Source organism: Myodes glareolus, chromosome 7, assembly GCF_982192425.1.
Source record: "Myodes glareolus chromosome 7, mMyoGla1.1, whole genome shotgun sequence".
Lineage (NCBI taxonomy): Eukaryota > Metazoa > Chordata > Mammalia > Rodentia > Cricetidae > Myodes > Myodes glareolus.
This window is the reverse complement of record NC_142032.1, coordinates 31329464-31348101: the sequence shown is the minus strand read 5'-3', so window position 1 is coordinate 31348101 and position 18638 is coordinate 31329464. Positions and strand designations below refer to the sequence as shown.

Sequence of the window (18638 nt, the reverse complement as noted above, 5' to 3'; positions counted from 1 at the left end):
GAGGAAAGAAGGGGGGATAGAAAGGAAAAGAGAGGTGAGGGAAGGGGAGGAAAAAGGGAAACAAGAGGGGTGGGAAAGGGAGGGAAGGAGAAGGGAGGAAAAGGGAGTAGAGGAAAGGGGAGGGAAATGGAGGGAGGAGAGGGGAATTAAAGGGAGGGGAGGGAGAGAAGGGGAAGAAAGGAGAGAGATCTGGGCAGTGAGTAATGGTCATCAACTGATGCTGAGGGTATTCGGCACAGACATAAGCATGTTCTAGAAAATGCTGAAGTACCCATTACCAGCTAAACAGAAATTAACTTACATACTTACAGAAAACTGATTTTTGTCAAAGATACTAAGAATATATATATTTTTAGTATCATTATATCAAAGAGATAACTCAACTCTCTTGTTTACATGCAAACTCTTCATGAAAGAAAGAATTAAACCAACCAAAGTATTACCATTTTGTGTACAGAAAAAAGCGTGTATGTATATGTGTTCGTGCGTGCACACAGGCACATATATACATATATACATAGTTATATATTATACACACACACACAATATGGGATATCATTAGAAACAAAAAGGGGGCATTCTTGATGTGGAATTCACTTCAGTACCCTGTGAATATGTTTTATTACCATTGATTAATAAAGCTATTTTCAACCAATGGCTTAACAGAGTAAAGCCAGATGGAAAATCCAAACAGAGATGGAGAGAGAGAGTGGGCAGAGTCGAGGAGACGCATTGTTGGTGCTGAAGGAGACAGATACCAGAACCTTACTGGTAAACCGTGAATTCATGATAAAATACAAAATAATAGAAATGGGTTAATTCAAGATGTAAGAGTTAGTTAATACGAATAGTGAGCTAATAAGCCAAACAGTATGTAATCAATATAGTTCCTGTGTGATTATTTTGGGTTTAGGCAGCCAGGAAACGAGTAAGCAGCCTTCTACTACACATTCTGGTATTTGCAACTGCAACAATAGAGGTCACTTAGGTTAAAGAAATAATGTAGACACACAAAGACAAGAACCAAATCACCTCACTCACATAAACAAATATTTGGTCTTATAAAAGAACATATGTGGAAAGTGGTCACTAGAGTCCGGAAGGGCAAGAGGGTGGAGAGAGGTAGGAACGAGTGCAGCAGAGAACACTCTGTTTACTATGAAATGTAACATGATGGGGCCTGCTTGTTCGAATTTCTGTCCTGCCCAGTCGCCCCAGCTGTTTAGCCCCAAAGAAAATAACACAGAGGACTCTATAAGTTATAAAACTGATTGGCCCATTAGGTTAGGCTTCTTACTGGCTCACTCTCACATCTTGATTAACCCATTTTTTTGATCTATGTTAGCCACGTGGCTCAGTACCTTTTTCAGTAGGGGAGCTCACATCCTGCTGCTTCGGTGATCTGGGCAGGAGTGGGAGGAATCAACTTCCTCCTCCCCAAAATTCTCCTGCTCTCCTTGCATCATTTCTACTTCCTGTCTGGTTTTCCCGCCTACACCTCCTGCCTGGCCAATCAGCGTTTATTTAAAACATGATTGACAGAATACAAACAATTCTCCCGCACCATTTCCCCCTCTTTTTGAAAAAAAAAAAAGAGGGAAAATTGGATAGATAATAATTGTATTTGTGAGTTATTGTTTATAATTACATTGGCATAGATTTTTGTATATGGATACAAAGTTAAATTATACTGAATATTGTATGTATGCATGCTTCTACCTGTTTAAAACATTTTTTATGTATTGATATATATTGTATTGATATATGTATACCATATTGCAGTGTACATTTCTACCTCTGATTAAGATACTTATATATTGTTTATGTATTGATATTTATTGTTTACATTTGGAGGTCATTTTCCTCATTTATTGCACAGTTGTTTGTTCTCTTAGTCTTTAAGTTAGATACATGTTAAGAATTGTAGATCAATAGTCATCTATGTCTGTCATATTTATGGTTATACTAAACAGGTTCTTTACATACATAGAGATTATATTCTGTATAAATAGTCTTCAATCTCTTCGAAGAGCTGTAGAAAATGGCATTTAATTTAATCTTAGAGTTCTGTGTAGTGAGACACAATCACTCCTGGCAACACTGACCTATTCCCGAGAGATAGTTGAGCACCAGAGACACTCCACTTGGAGCTTGTCTTCTTGACAAAACCGACCTCTGGGCAAGGAACTGCCCATACCTCAACTATTGACAAATACACGGTATCCGGAAATGGATAAGCAGAACTGTCAAATCTTACCAGACAGGGTAAGACAGTTTTGAAAAATCTCTTGCCTGTTAAAATCCGGAAATGGATAAAATCCGGAAATGGATAAACAGAACTGTTAAATCTTGCCAAGACAGGGTAAGATGGTTTTGAAAAATCTCTTGCCTGTTAAAAATAATCTGCCAGTTATTCTAGGCCTTAGTCAAAGTTGGTTGCTTCAACGCTGCAAACAGGTCTTTGGTGATTGCCCAGGTAGCCAGTTGTCTCTGTGATTTGTTGCATGTTTTGGAAGTTCTTTGATTGCACTTCCTAAGTACTCAGGTAACATTATTTCCCTTCTCGGATCTTCTATGGGGTTGAAGACTAGGTAAATGTAGCTACTTTCCTCTCATGACTTGGCCAAGTTATTTATTATACAAGACTTTAGCTAGTTAGAATAGGATATTTGTACTTATTGTGTATAATTTTGTAGGTTTGTACTTACTATATATAATTTCATAGTAGGCTTAGAACTCTCTTACTTAAACAAAAGGGGGAGGTGCTGCGGGAGCACCTTCCGCTCCTTCAGCCAATAGTCGCTGAAATACCAGCCCACTGGGGTGTGGTATGTTTCTCTTTAAAAAAGAACGGCAAGCCTCGACTCGGCCTCTTGGTTCCAGTGCTTGGTTCCGGCTCCTGCTCCAGCGTCTAGGCTCCTTTCCTGACGGTTTGTGTGTATGTAAGTTTTACCCCCCAAAATAAACACCCCTTTAAAACCTAACTGGTGTGGGATTGATTCACCATTAATGAAAGAACAGAGTAACTATTAGTTACCATGGTGTATGATAAACTTATGATAACTAGAAAAACAAAAAGCTCTCAATACATAGAAATGGTTTGATGTTTGAAGGGGTGGAAGAGCTTGATTTGATCACTATATACAAAATTATACATGTTATGTATAACACACACACACACACACATATATATATAACTATTTGGTATATATAATCATATATAAATAATTATATATAATATATTAAATACATACCACATATGTATATGTATATATCATATAGTTGTGACTTAGCCCATAAAGAAACTCAAAATTATTACTTCACAAAAATCAAGCTTTTCAATTAAATTTCTTAATTAGAAATGTAATTTCCTAACGAGAGCTTTCCAAGTCTCCTGTGCATCGAACAGTAGAAGCAGCGGTGGCTAATGGGCCACAGAGGAGTTAGTTCCCTTTACCTGCTTGAGTACCTCAAGGATACGATTAATATTTTAAGTGAATTTTAATAGTTTAGTAATGAGGCCTGAGTCATATAAACTGTACATATTTGAAGAACACAAAGTGAAGACCATTGACAGTTGTCGACACTCTAGTTAAACACAATCAATACAGTGAACATGTGCATCACCCCAAAGGGTTTTCATTTTCTCTTTGTAAGATCTACGTTATGTCAACTCCTATCCCCAGGTGTGGTGTGCTTTGTTTATCTATGGATTAATTAGTATCTTTAGAATTATAGCTAAATGGAATTGACAATGGATACTCTTTTATTTGGCCTCTTTCATTCATTACAATTATTTTACCAGACATCTAGGTTGTCGAGTGTATTAACACTTCATTCATTTCACTGCTGAGTACTATTTCATTGTATGTCATACCATGGTTTATCCGTTCATTCCTTTACTGATGAATGTTTAAGTTGTTTCAAATATGAGGCTATTTGCTACTAAGAGCAAAATTCACATGCGTGCAGATGTTTGTATGGACCCCAGCTTTCATTTAAGTTCCTAGAATTGGTCATGAGTGGATTGTCTGACAGGATATATACTGAATATATTTGTATTTTAAGTTTTGAAGAAAGCAGCCATTGCACAAGTTTACTAGACTCCCGCCAAAAGCACATGAAATTTCTAATGGCAACATACACCCCCAAATACACAGCATGGCCAGTGCTTTCATTTTAGGCATTTCAATATTTATATGATGGTATTTCACCTGTTTTATTTTTATTTCTCTAACACCAGTCATCTTTAATATTTCCATGGTAACTTGCCATCAGTTTTCTAACTCACTCATTTAACAACACTGGGCTGTTAGCTTTCTCATTGTTGATATTTAAGAATTTGGAAAACTGGGAACAAATCCTCTCTTGGATATGTGATTACAAAACAAATATTTTCTCCATATAAGAACTATCTCTTTCTTTCTTTTTCTTTCTTTCTTTCTTTCTCTTTTTCAACTTACAGTGGCTTTCACACAATAGATTTTGTTTTTCAGTGCTGGGATTATGCTAGGCTCTATCCCTAAACTACCTGCCTACCTCCTAGAAGTCCTTAGCTTTAATGATGTCTAATTAATCATCTTTTTTTCTCTACAAAATAATGATGTAATGTTATTATCTAGGTAAACTTTTTTTTTTTGAAAACAGAGTTTCTCTACTTAACTCTGGCTTTGTCCTGGAACTTTCTCTGTAGATCAGGCTGATCTTGAACTCAGAGATCGACTTGCCTCTACCTCCCGAGTGCTGTGATTAAAGGAGTGTATCACCACTGCCCACTAAGAAAACTTTTAACCTAACCAAAGGTTAACAAAGTTACAAAAGATTCCTTTACCTTAAAAATTTATGAAATTTTATTTGATACTTAAACATGCAAATCATTTAAAAAATTCCTATATGGTATGAGGGATGCACATTATAGATCCACAATATTTGTTTGTTTCTTTGTTTATTTAATGAGGTCAGTCATCCACATCAACTTTGATCATGAAACCTAATATGGATAAGTTCAACAGAACTGCCATATATGGGCTGCCCATGCATGCTTCAGCATTGCCAGGGCATAAATTTCAAAATGTTTTTTAGTTTTTTAATGTATGTCTAATGGGGTCAACACCATTTGTGGGAAAGAGTTAACAATTTTTTTAAAGAAATTAACTTTAAACCCTTGTTGAAAATCAATCGGCAAATGCTCTGAATTGAATTGTGCCCACTAAAAAAATCATATCTAGAAGCTCTCAGACTCACAGTATTTTGGAAATGGAGACTTTGGTAGACACTTAGCTTTGGGTGAGGAGGCTGTTTGACTGGGGCCTGTGTCATGGATCTGTGACTCTTGTAAAAAGAGATATCCAGAGTTGCAATCACTCTAACTACACATACTAAAAAGTCTGCAATCAAGGAAGTTGTCACTAGAATGTGACCATTACGACCCTGATTTCAGACTTACAGTCCTCACAACTATAAGAAGTTCATTTCTTTTGGCTAAGCTACTTATCTATGGTATTTGCCATAGCAAACTTATTGGCATGTAGGTTAGATTCTGGGCCCCTCACTGTGTTCCAAGATCTATTTGTGTATCTTATCTTCAGAACGGCTCTCTTGCTTATCATTGCTTTAAGGCACATGGAAGGTCAGTAGGATTCACCTCCAACTTTGCTCTCTTTCCTGTCCAGTTTATCTCTGTTAGGGCTTTTGTATTTTCATTATAATTTTAAAATTAGCATGTACATTTCTAAAAAAATTATTTTGGGCATTTCAATTGGGATTGCAATTTCTCCAGGGCATGTCATATAATTTTTGCTAATTAAGACTGACATATCTTTCTCCCTGTTTGTATCTAACCCTTTCATTGTTCTTTATGATGTAGTATATGAGGATTTTTATTTCAATTTTTAATTGATTTTTGTTTGTCTGAATCATGGGCAATCAAAAAACTTGTTGATGTCTTACAAAATGATTCTAGCAAGAGTGAGTTGGTTTGCATTTGTTATATCCTGCTTGAATTATTCTAAAATATAAATCTTGTAATTTCCCAGTTCCTACAATGTGGAATAAGACAATTACCATGTGGTATATTCTTTTTCTGAGATATGTCTAATTTGTTAATTAATGTATAAAGAATAAGAACCATGTGAAATCAAGCCCACCTGCAATGCTGATCTCATATGATTTCAATCTCAGAATAAACAAACGATATTTCAGCTATATAATTTTGACAAGAATATTCAGAGGTATTTTTCAAACAGCTAAAATACTTTTCCAGGCACCACAAGTGGTTAGTGCAGTAACAACAAATCTAGCCAATTAGTATCTGTGTTTCCTGTCCAAAGGATGATTTATAACGAGCCATTTTTCTTCTACACTACAGAAAGAAAAAAATTAAGAAGCAATCATTTAGATTTGAAAGGAATAAAAATGACAAACACAAAACACTAGCAGAGTTCATTAACAAGAAAATTAGCTTCAAACGAAGCTTTTGTTTTTGAAGAGATTTTTCAAATTTATATTTTTGCTTATCTTGTGGCACCTGAAGAGAATTATTTGTCTGAATGATATGTAGGAGAATAACAATGAGGTATTGGATTGTTTTCTTAAGTAGTCAATTTCCACCACTGACAACGACTGTCTGCTTAAGGGAGCTTGGATAAGGAAACTATTTGATATAAAAAAGTACTATGATATCTCCAGGCACCCATGGGTATCTGATCCCTTTTATGAGAAAAAAAAATCACTGAATCACCGAAAACGCCTTTCTAAAAAAAAAGGACCTCTTATAAGTCTTTCATTCTGCTATACAGAAAACCTTGAAGATCCTTCCAAACTGATAGAGAAAATTCATAAAATTGTAGAATTTAAATTCAATGTGCAAAAAATTACTAGCATTTACATTTATTAACAATGAAGATTTTGGAAAAGAAATGGATAATGATCTCATTTATAATGGCTACAAAAAGTAAAATAGAAAATTATTTAGCTGAGGAAAACAATTTATACAGTAGAAACTATAAAATACTAATAGGAGAAATTTAATGAGACACATAAAAATACATTACCTATCTCTAAAGTGGAAGAATTTTTTAAAGCCACATAATTCAAAGCTATCTATAGATTCAAATTAATTCACACCACAAAATCTACTATTTTTTTAAAGTTGAAAAAGATCTAAAACCACCACCAAGTAACCAATAATAACACAAACACAAACAAGCTAGCTTCTGTGAACAATGATATGGGAGGCTAAGACAGGAAGACAGTGAATTTAATACTAGTATGGTCTACTCAGTGTTTTCCTTACCAGATTGAGCTATGTATGTAGTAAAATTCTGCCTTAAAATAAATAAGTACCCCAAGACAGTTATAAGCAAAATGAATCAAGAAGAAGGTACCTGATTTTAATCTCTACTACAATGAATGGTAACTAAAATGGTATAATACTTCCATAAAAATTGACAAATAACAAAGTCACTGAATGTAGCAGAATAGATAACACAGAAATTAAATCAAATTCACAAATCCACATTTGTTTTACTTTTGATGAAAACTCCACAAACTTACAGTGAACACATGTTCTTCAACATATGTTGGTAAAACTGTATATCAGTATGCCATATATCTAATCAATTCAGTATGAATGGATATTTAAGCATGAGGTCTAGAACTAGAACTAGACAAAAATAGGATGAACAGCTACACAACACTGGCCATACAGTGACTTTTTTAAGTTACTATTCAAAAGCACGGGAAAAAGAAAGCAAATGTAGACAAACAGTGCCTTGTTTTCCTTTTAATTGCTGTGATAAACACCATATACAAAAAGCAGCATGGGAGGAAACGATCTGTTTCCTTTTACAGTTTACGGTCCATCACTGAAGCTAAAGCAGGAACTGGAGTAGGAACCTGGAGACAAGATGTGGAGTAGAGACTACAGGGGGCTGTTGCTTCCTGGCCCACTCTCTGGCTTGCTCAGCTACTTTTCCAATGCAGCACAACCTATCTCCGTAGAGATGGTACTGCCCACCATGGGCTGGGCCCTCCTACATCAATCGTCAGTGAAGAATATGCTTCCACAGACATTTTCACAGAGCAATTGGGTGGAGGTAATCCCTCAGGTGAGTTCCCTCTTCCTAGATGACTCTAGTATGTGCCAAGTTGGCAAAAAGCAATCAGTACCAATGGCGCTAGAATCAAAAGGAATGACGAATAGAGGGAAGAGAACCTACAAATTAGGATTCTGTTTGCAAACTATGCACGTTATGAGAAATTAATTCAGACAAAGAGCACAAATAACTATATAAAAGGATCAAGAAAAAGTCATTAAGAAATGGCAAAGGACATAAATAGACACTTCTCAAAACAAGATGCAGGAGTGGCTAACAGATACAGGAGACAAAAAAGCTCATTGTCTCTAATCGTTGAGGAAAAGCAAATTAAAATCAGAAGAAAATGTCATCTCATACCTGTTAGAATGGCAGTTACCAAAAAGGCAAAGATAACATGTATGGACAAGGGCATGAAAGAGATAATTACACATGATTGGTTAGGATGTAACTTAACCATTATGGAATATAATACTTAGCCAGAAGGCACATTTTGGTGAGATAGACAGAAGTAATAACCTTGACTTATTTGACTGATTTGAGCTATGATGCAGTGTATTGAATATAACCATGTTTCCAATAATCTACACATTTCAATTTTGCTAAGAGTTCATTTCAAATGCTATCATTACAAAAACTTAAATATCTGAAGTAATGTTAATTGACTTGATTTAATTATTCTATATGGGCTGCTGGTGGTGGCACACACCTTTAATCTCAGCACTTGGGAGGCAGAGACAGGCAGATCTCTGTGAATTCGAGGCCAGCCTGGTCTACAAGAGCTAGAGATTGTCTGTCTCCCTATGTATTCTTCAAAAACTTGAATATATTTTCATGTCTCCTCTGATGGTTTCCTTGATGTTAAAGTGAAGTGGTTAATTGTATCCTTGATAATTTTATATGATTGTATAGCAGTATATGTAAATATTGTAAGTGTGGACAGTTAACTTCTATATTCCTAGGTATTCAAGTCCTGTGTGATGCTGGCAACACAGTTCTAACTCTGAGATGGAGCTTGTTAAAGTTAAATTATTCATCCATGCAGGAAAAGCCAGACTTAACAAAGGAACACGGGAACTGAGTGCGTGAAAGTTAAATATGCCATGGATAAGATGACAAAAGGAAAGTTAGTATATCTAAAACATGTGTTATCAAGCATTGACTGCAGTGATCTGGAAGCATATCCCACAATGCGAAACCTTCCAGAAGAAAAGTGGAATGGCCCAGTTTGGTATGGAGTATTGTGTATCAAACTGTTCCCTCAGTACCCAAATCCCATGGCTGAGCATATGACTACGTTTAAAAAGAAGGTGTTTGCAGGTGCAACAAAATAAAAATGATGTCATAGTGGATTAGAGCAGACCTAAAAGCCAATAAATGCTTTATTTAGAACTGGACAAAACAGTAGTTTGCACAATGGGAAAAGATTTTCACCAACTCCATTAGACAGAGAGGTAATATCCAAAATATATAAAGAATTCAAGAAACTATACATCAACAAATTAATTAATACAGTTTAAAAGTGGGGTACAGATCTAAATAGAGAATTCTTGTCAGAAGAATCTCAAATGGCTAAGAAACACTTAAAGGAATGTTCAGCAATCCTTAGGGATCCATCAGGAAAATACAAATCAAAATAATTCTGAGATCCATCTTACAGCTGTCAGAATGGGTAATATCAAAAACACAAGTGACAGCTCATGCTGGTGAGGATGTGGAGCAAAAGGAACACTCCTTTATTGCTGGTGGGAGTGCAAACTTGTACAGCCACTATGCAACCAATATGGTGGTTTCTCAGAAAATTGAGAATCGATCTACTTTAAGACCCAGCAATTCAATTCTTAGGCAAAAGATGTTCCATCTCATTGCAAGGACACTTGTTTAGTCATGTTCATAGCAGCTTTATTCATAATAGCCAGAACCTGGAAACAACTTAGATGCCCCTCGACTGAAGAATGGATAAAGATAATGTGGTCCATTTACACAATGGGGTATTACTCAGCTGTTAAAAACAATGACATCATGAAATTTGAATATATTTGTTTTTATTGTATATAATTTTGTATTAGGCTTAGAACTCTCTTATTTAAACAAAATGGGGAGGTGCTGTAGAAAATCCTACAGCCAGTAGTTACCTGCCCACTGGGGCATGGCCTCTTATACTATTCATGATGATGTAGAGCGTGCTTTTGGCCTCTTTTCTGGCTGCGGGATTTGGTTTCTGTTCTCCATTCCAGCAAAGGATTCTGATTTGCGAGTTTACCCCTAAATAAATAACTGTCTTTTATTCTCAGTTCTGAACTAGTGTGAGATTTCTTTTAAGTGTCCTTCTTCATTATAATTCTGTTTTTTTTTTTAAAGAAAAATACAGGAAACCAGAACATAGGTTCCAGAATATTAAGAAACTTTCCCATGCCCATGCCCATGAGGGAAGAGTCTAGAGACACAGAGACTTCTAAAAACCTGACTTTGGCTTATTACCTTGAGTATAAACATTAACATACTTGTCATGTGGCTCAGGTCTTCAGAATAAAAGGTAACAGCTGTGGTCATTTTTGGGTGGCAGAACCCTGATGGCAGTGGTCTGGTATTAAATGTCACCTATTTTTGCCATTCTTTGACAGCATCGGGACTACATTTGTGGTCAGAAATTCTGTTCCAGCTGTAAAGGGGTCAAATCTCACTGAGTCAAAGGTTGTGATCTAAGAAATCAGAAATTACTCCATTTGATTAGCTTACTGTGCAGAATTAGAAAGGGATGAAACAGAGGTTAGTTAGCCAGCTCGTCTGGAGTTACAAACGAACGCGGGATTCACTTGAAATCTTGCTATCCCAGTTGTAGCAAGTGTGCCACATTTCCGTTAAGGACTGAGTGAAGTACAAAGGAACGGCATCTTTCAAATGATAATAATGAAGGTGAAGGTGAAGGTGCAGATGTGGTGGTGGTGACAGCAGGCCACTTTCGGGAGGCACTCGGGTCATTTCTAGGTACTTGCCCAAATGCCTCCCAAGTCTCCCCTTGGTCAATCCTCACGACAACCCCCAAGGTAAGATGTAGTCATGAACTTCATGGTGGACGAGAAGAAAGCCTCTCACTGCCTCATATTTAGTAAGTGATAAAGTGGGGTCCAACCCAAATCAAACACCTCTGCTGAAATATTTGAGCACATGCCGTGGTCATGTGACAGCAGAAATGAAGCTGGGTGGCAAGGAGCTCTAGCCCATCTCATTCATCTTAGTCTTACGTCATTCTCATTACTTGGCATATACACCACACGGCTGCTTTAGAAGTTGACATCCAATGCTCACCTACATGGTTCAGGGCAGATAGACATAGGGAAAAATGATAAGACAAAGGGTAAATGAATTATCTCACACTGATGAAGTAATTTCAACCCAAGTGTTATTTTTATGCCCAGAGGGAGGAACTTACACAAGAGGAAAAATATTTTCATCTTTCTGACATATAGAAGCCATTATCAAAGGATAAAAAAAGTGATTGGGTCAGACAATGGTGCATAATTTGTTTTAGACAAAGCGATCAAAGCGAATATATAAGTGACTCCAACTTCCCCAGTAACAGTAAGCTATTGGGATGGATGTCAATAAAGCAGCCTAAAAGAAGTCTATAGTCAGAATTCTAATGCTTCCACTACAATGGAAGTAAAGAATGTTACCTCTAGTGGCAGACTTTAACAGTGGTCAGGGTCTGAGTTCCATAAGCAAGATATACAATTGGTAATAAATATAAAATTTTCTCCTATGTCCCTAAGCAGTGTTCATATTAAGCAGTCTAGATTTTAAAAAGAATTCTCAAGAGTATATTAATTTTATCTAAATATAAGCATATCAGTAGTCTCATGATCTGTCTAACATGTTCAGGGGAATTAAACAAAAATTCCCAGTACAAAGGAAGTTTTATTTGTAAGCAAAGCACTCATCTGAAATGGTGTCTGATATATGCTCTGAATACAAAATTGTCTCTAAGGCTAAAGGCATCATGTGGTTTGCAGCCATTATCCAAAGGATACACCGTTGCCCATAAGACTTTGAATCTTGAAGTTACAACAACTTTTAAGTAACTTAGAAGTTGATTTGAGTAAGTTGAAATTTCTTGTGTGAAACATTGAAATTAAGGAAAGATAAAGAATTCAGGTTGAAAAATTATTACTGACTGTCTTAGGGTTTCTATCGCTGTGACGTTGTGAAGAGACACCATCACCACAGCAACTCCCATAAAGGAAAACATTTAATTAGGGCTGGCTTACAGTTTCAGAGATTTACTCCAGTTTTGTCATTGCCGGTAGCATGGTTGTGTATGGGCAGGAATGGTGCTGGAGCAGGCAGCAAGAAGTGAATGTCACACTAGACCCAACCTGAACATTTGAGACCTCAAAGCTTGTCCCCTGATGATGAAATTCCTCCAACAAAGTCACACCTACTCCAACAAGGTCTTGCCTCCTGATAGTGCCACTCCCTATGAGTCTGAGAGATCATTTTCTTTCCAACTACCATACAGACCTAAGATACTAACATGGCAAAGCATCAAAATAAAGGACTGATCAGGTCATGTTTACATCAGAGGCTTCCTTCAATTAAAGTCTTAATGTGATATAAGTCATGTAAAGGATATTTTAGAGAGGTATCTCTAATTGACAGAAATCACCTAATTGCAACCCACAAGCCATTCTGCAGAAGCTGTTAATTAGCTTGCAGATGTGTGCTTTCTAATCAAGATTACGAATTGAATTTCATATCCTACTCATGTTTTCTCTTTAATAAGCTGAGGTCACATCCTTGTGGAGTAGACTCACGTGGGAGTTCAGCAACTGCTCTCTTCATTACAGAAGGCTTTGCAAACTGCCTTCTTGTTTTACCCACGGTCTTAGTTTCATTTCCTGTTGCTGTAATTTAAAAAAAAAAACACCCTGACAAAGGTAACTTAGAGAAGAAAGAGCCCATTGTAGCTCACAATTCCAGGCTAATTCCACTGCTGGAGAAACGTGAAGCAGCTAATCACATCTAGTTGAAAGCAGAGGGGAAAAATGAACACATGCATACTTGCTACAGCTCAGTTCTCTTTCTCTGCTCCTGTGTAATTCAGAATAGTCTCCATCTAGAGAAGGGCACCATAAAAACCTTCCCACATAATCTCTCACAGATTTGGAAAATCCCTGCTCAAGACTACTACTAGGCAATTCTAAATTGTGTCAAGATGATATGAAAAAGTTACCATCGCATTCACATATTTATTTATATGTCTAACCTGACCCCATTTTGTATCACTAATAAATTTTATTAGTGAAGGAAATGTTAACCGAGGGTATTATCCCATTTAGTTATCATTCATTCAACGGGAAGATGTGGAATATAAGGCTAATGCAAAATTCTGGGATCAAATAAAAGGATAAATAGTTGGGGATATTTTCATTGAAGTCATATTCAGTTATATATCTGAAGAAATTACCAGGATAACAGAGAGAAATGATGACAAATACTGATAAATTTTAAATAAATAAATTCTAAAGAATATTAATTACATAAGGGGTCTCAAAAGATGGGTGATTTAAACACCTAGGAGAGATCAACACTGCAACTGTATAAAATGTAGAGCTAAGAAGTGAAGTTAAATGAAGATAAAAAAGATCATTTTCAAATTTAAAGTGTATTAAAATTTATTTAAAATTTAAATAAATGTAAATACATTAATTAATTTAAAAAATAAAAAATAAAAATTACTATAATCATTACATTTAAAAAAGATCATTTTATGAAGGTGCAAACATTTGATGACATTTAAGAAGGCACTTAGAATAGATGGTCACAGAGATGGAGGGACATCACAGATTTGGATGCAGAGAGGACAGAACCTAAGTAAAATACATTCTTGGTACCAAGAATGTACCAGAACTTAGCTAAACTGCTACCATCCAAAGAATACTTGCTATATAAGTATTTCTTGGCTACTCACCAGAATTATATGGATAGAGGGGACTTTATGAAGCCCCACCCTTCCTAAGGACCTGTGAACAAAGATACCACACCTTGGTAAGGACACAGAGAAATCAACTTGGAGCTGAGCAGGAAACTCTCTCCCTGCTGGCTTAGTAAAATAGGGTGGTAAAAAAGTTGCTAAGAGAGAAATATCTATCAGATGTTTCAGACAGCTATAGTCATGCTTGCTGCAATAAATAAGTAAATAAATAAATTCTACCAGGTAAGACATTCTCACTGGTGTAATAGTGGCACAATTGTATTGGGGGTAAACAACTGCTCTGCAGTTGGAGTGGAGGCCCATCCCAATGGAGCAATACACTTTTGGTGCTGTAAACCTAGTCAAAGCCTCAGGTTGGCAAGATCATGGACCCGGGAAAGGAAAAATCTACTATGGAACTTTAAATGGACATATTGCCAATTTTTTTCTAAATCTTTATATTTATATCCACAGACTAGTGCTACCATCAACCTGGGGCAAAGAAGTTCCTTTTTGCTGAGGGTAACAATGTATTGACTTATGTCTGGTAAAGGTGCTGAGAATAAATAAATGAGTGCTCAGCCCTAACTAGGACATTCGCATGGTCCCTCATCAAAGTTCCCAGGGAATTCAGAAGAAGAGGAGGTAGAAAGAATATAAGATTTAGAGGACAGGAAGGAGTTGCCATGAATCACTGCCACCAAGAGACTACTCAGCAGTTGGAATCAGGAGCACACAGACAGCAAGGGATACCTGCGCAAGACTGTGCCTTAAACATCCCACCATGGATAGAGGGGAACTGTTGAGGGCAGGACACATATCCTGAAAACAGCCACTCCCCAGGGAACTCCATGAGGCCCCACACTTCCTACGGAGCTGTTGACATTTAACGGTTGCTACAAGAGGTGTAATCATTTTATTTAATGAAGAATTCATTTGGGAAGAGAAGTTAGGAAGAAGGGGTTTAGAGGAAAAGGGTATATGAAAGGAGGCAGTGAGGGATGAATAAAATCCCAACATATCATATATATCTATATATACGCATGTGTGCAAATGTATATGTATACATGAAATTGTCAAAAATTTATTTTCTTCAAAGTGGATACTACAAAGAATGCAACTTGGAGTTTAGAAACATAAATTCTGATATCAGAACAAAACTTGGTGAAATTTTTATAGCATTGTACTTTCTAGGAGGGTATTTTCAACTATGAAAGTCATCTGTATTTGGTGCTTGATCCTATGAGAATAAACTACAAAGGCCATCTTTTGATTTCCATTCCTGATTTATTTTTCAGCACTCAACTTGTGATTTCAGTTGCAAATGATTAGAAACGTTTCTAGGGTTTGTTTGTCTCCTTTGTTTTTATTATTTTCTCATTTGGTTTTCCCTGTGGAAATAACATTGTTTTCCACAGAAGCAGATGATCTTCTCACCACTGAAATTACGCAGTACCATTGTAAAGAGTCCTGCACACATTAAATAATCAGAGAAAAGACAGATAATGGCATGAGTTTTGCGGGCTTCAGTCTAGGGTTGTAATACTTGCTGCATCCTTTTGGGAACACACTGTACATGCTTTCTTCCTATTTTTGAAATTGGAAAAAAATCAAATGGCAAATGCATGTTCACCAGACAAGGAGCAAACAAACTCAGTAAAAGATAAATAGAAAGTTATTGAAGTTCATTCTCAATTTCCCTCCAGTGGCACCGGCCAACTAAGATGACGATAGAAACAGCCTGGTTTTGTAACTGTGGCTGTGAAATAAGAAACAGAATAAAACCTGCCCCTTGACTGTGACACCAAAATCAAAATGGCCTAAGAAATTTTTCCAGTACTTTTTGATGAATGTTTATAAGTTTTAAATGATATTCTAATCAGAGTAAATTCTATTCCAATGCTATAAAAACAAAAATTTTTAGTTGGCTCTTCTTCAAGTTCTGCAGATACATATGACACTAAAATCTCAAAAGTATCATATTAATTGATAAGGAAATATGTTGCTTATTGGATGATAAAGACCCCCAAATTATTTGCCATGCATTCTGTAAAATGCAAATCACAAAACCAACTTGGCTACTCTTCCATATGATTTGAGAAGAACTCTCAAGTTCTTGCCACGTTCTTGAAAGCTGAGTTGAAAAAGCAAAGTTGGAATCATCTTAAGGTGTACCTCCATGAAGCCAGTCTTGAAGCCATGAAGCTTTCCCACAGTGAACTCAGGTGTGTGCGTCTTGCAATGACAACAGTCACCAGAGGTGACCATTCTTCTAGGAAGGCTTCACTACTGATTCACTGCTGGTACCGTTTAAGATTTCAAATTCCTTAGTTAGTCCCCTTCCTCTGATTCCAAGAAAAACTGTTTGCAGTAAGGTCAAGAGTCCCAGCCTCAGCCGGGCAGTGGTGGCACATGCCTTTAATTCCAGTACTCGGGAGGCAGAGAAAGGTGAATCTCTGTGAGTTCGAGGCCAGCCTGGTCTACAAGAGCTAGTTCCAGGATAGGCTTCAAAGCTACAGAGAAACCCTGTCTTCAAAAACAAAAACAAAAACAAAACAACAGAAAAAAAAGAGTCCTAGCCCTCTTGTTTGACTCATATATAGAGACTTCACTTAAGGAACACAGAGCTGAAATATGTTCTGGTTAAGATCTCACATTTATGTTAGAAGCATACTCAACCCTACAGCCAATATAAAGAGACCACAAACCCAGCTGGAAGTTAGGAAATGCAACAGCCAATGGTCTGTGTCTGGTATTAGTGTGGGCCCAAGAGAAGGGTCTGTTGTACTAGATGCACAACTTTTCAGTAAGCTGTGTAGTATTTAAACAAAAGCTGTGCACATGTGATCCACTTACCCCTGCAAGGCTTTCTCTCCAAACCAGTCTCCCTTCCCTAAAGTTCTAAGAAAGACTGGGTCTTCACTTGGCGAGTCTTCCCGAGTGACATTCACCTACAAAAAGAGACGAGAATTTAAATCAAGTGTGTGCTTGCAAATTCCATGCTTTCCCAAGAATTTATTCTACATATTTCATGTCTGTCTAAAAATGCATTGTTAAGAAATAAGAATTTCACTTAATCTTCATTAATACTCTCGATTTTATTGCTTTCAATGAAACAACTATTTTGATGAGTTTAATGACGTATTCTGTCAATGTTTTTCCTTTGTTTCTCAATAGTGTTTCCTTGTTGTTTGGGGAAAATATAATTACCCTAAATACTACTTTGCATTCATTCATTTCTTCAAGATACAGTAATAATAATGCTACTTCCTGCCATCCAGAAAGGTTAAATAATTAAAATTCACCTACCTGAAAAATACAATGCATTAGAAAACTAATTTATTGAGACAATGCCAAGCACTTAAGCACATTAAAAACAGCACGCTTCAGGCTTCTCAACCTAGACATTGGATGTCAATGACCAGAACTTTTATTACTATTAGGGAGGTTTGTGCAAGGTAAAGGGAATTCAATTATTATTCTCCACTGATCCATTTGATTACCCTTCTACATGGTGTTTCAAACCATGAAAAATCAGTTTTAACTGTCAGTTACCACTAAGCTATATCATAGAGATGCTAATTTGCATGTTGATGAGGCTTTTATAGATGAAGAAGTTGCAGTGGGGAGTCTTATTTAAAGTAGGAGTCGCTGGTTCTATACTCTCAGGGGTTCTGATTCATTCATGTTAATATAAGCAGCCCAAGCTCATTTCCTCTATTTGCATAGTGTCCCATTACATAAATAGTATACAGCTTAGCAATTCCCTAGACGCAACTATAGCTCCCAGTTTTATTCTTATATGTTGTTACTATGACACTACTAACAAATTTTCTACAGAGTTCCCTGTACTCGTGTTCTGGCCCCCATGAGTCAGGTTTCAGTGGGTCAATGCTCACACAAATAAAAAACAAGTAAGGACTAAACATGCTCAGTTTTTCAGGTGCTGAGGCTGACTCTGAGCACAAATATCTACGTTCAGCAACCATGAATGGAAGTTCATATATATTGTGCTGTCATTAGTGCTTAACATTGTAAGGTGATATCTTTCTAGGAATGCTTAGAGAGCATTGTCCTGAAGCTAATAAAGGAGGAACATTTTTTTTCAGATTATATTTGGTTTGGATGATTATATGCAATTATTCTTGTTGACTATTCTTCTATTGGATTAGCCTTTGCTGTAAACATTGATGGACATGTTTTTGCGAGAACTACATTTTCATTCCTCTAGAATCAATAAAGAATAAGGTTGCTGGATCATATGGCAAACATTTATTAACTTTTAAAGAAGCAGTCAAATTGTTTTTTTTCAGAATAGTTTCATTTTGCAATCTTAGTCAATAGTGTCTTAGAAGTCTCCTTATTTCATTTTCAGAATTTGGTATAGTCAACATTTCCCTCCCATCTAGATGCTATTAAGCATGTAGTTGTGGCTCAGATTCATCACTAAGGTTGATTTTTTTATCCATTCCTAGTGATTTGTGTTGGGGAGTAGGTATATGGGGGTGGAGGGTATGTGCACATGAGAGCAGGTGACTTAGAAGTTAGAGGCGTAGGATCCTTTAAAG

At 36.5% G+C, this 18638-nt stretch overlaps 1 protein-coding gene across 2 annotated transcripts in view; it reads right to left on the bottom strand.

Annotated features, from left to right (window-relative positions):
• Window positions 1-18638, bottom strand: part of Prkg1 (protein kinase cGMP-dependent 1) — a 1163909-nt gene that overhangs the window by 186857 nt on the left and 958414 nt on the right. For both annotated transcript variants that reach the window (XM_048438824.3, XM_048438823.3), the window contains exon 7: window positions 16927-17021. In XM_048438824.3, coding sequence (XP_048294781.1) covers window positions 16927-17021 — 95 coding nt within the window. The remainder of the gene's footprint in view (window positions 1-16926; window positions 17022-18638) is intronic.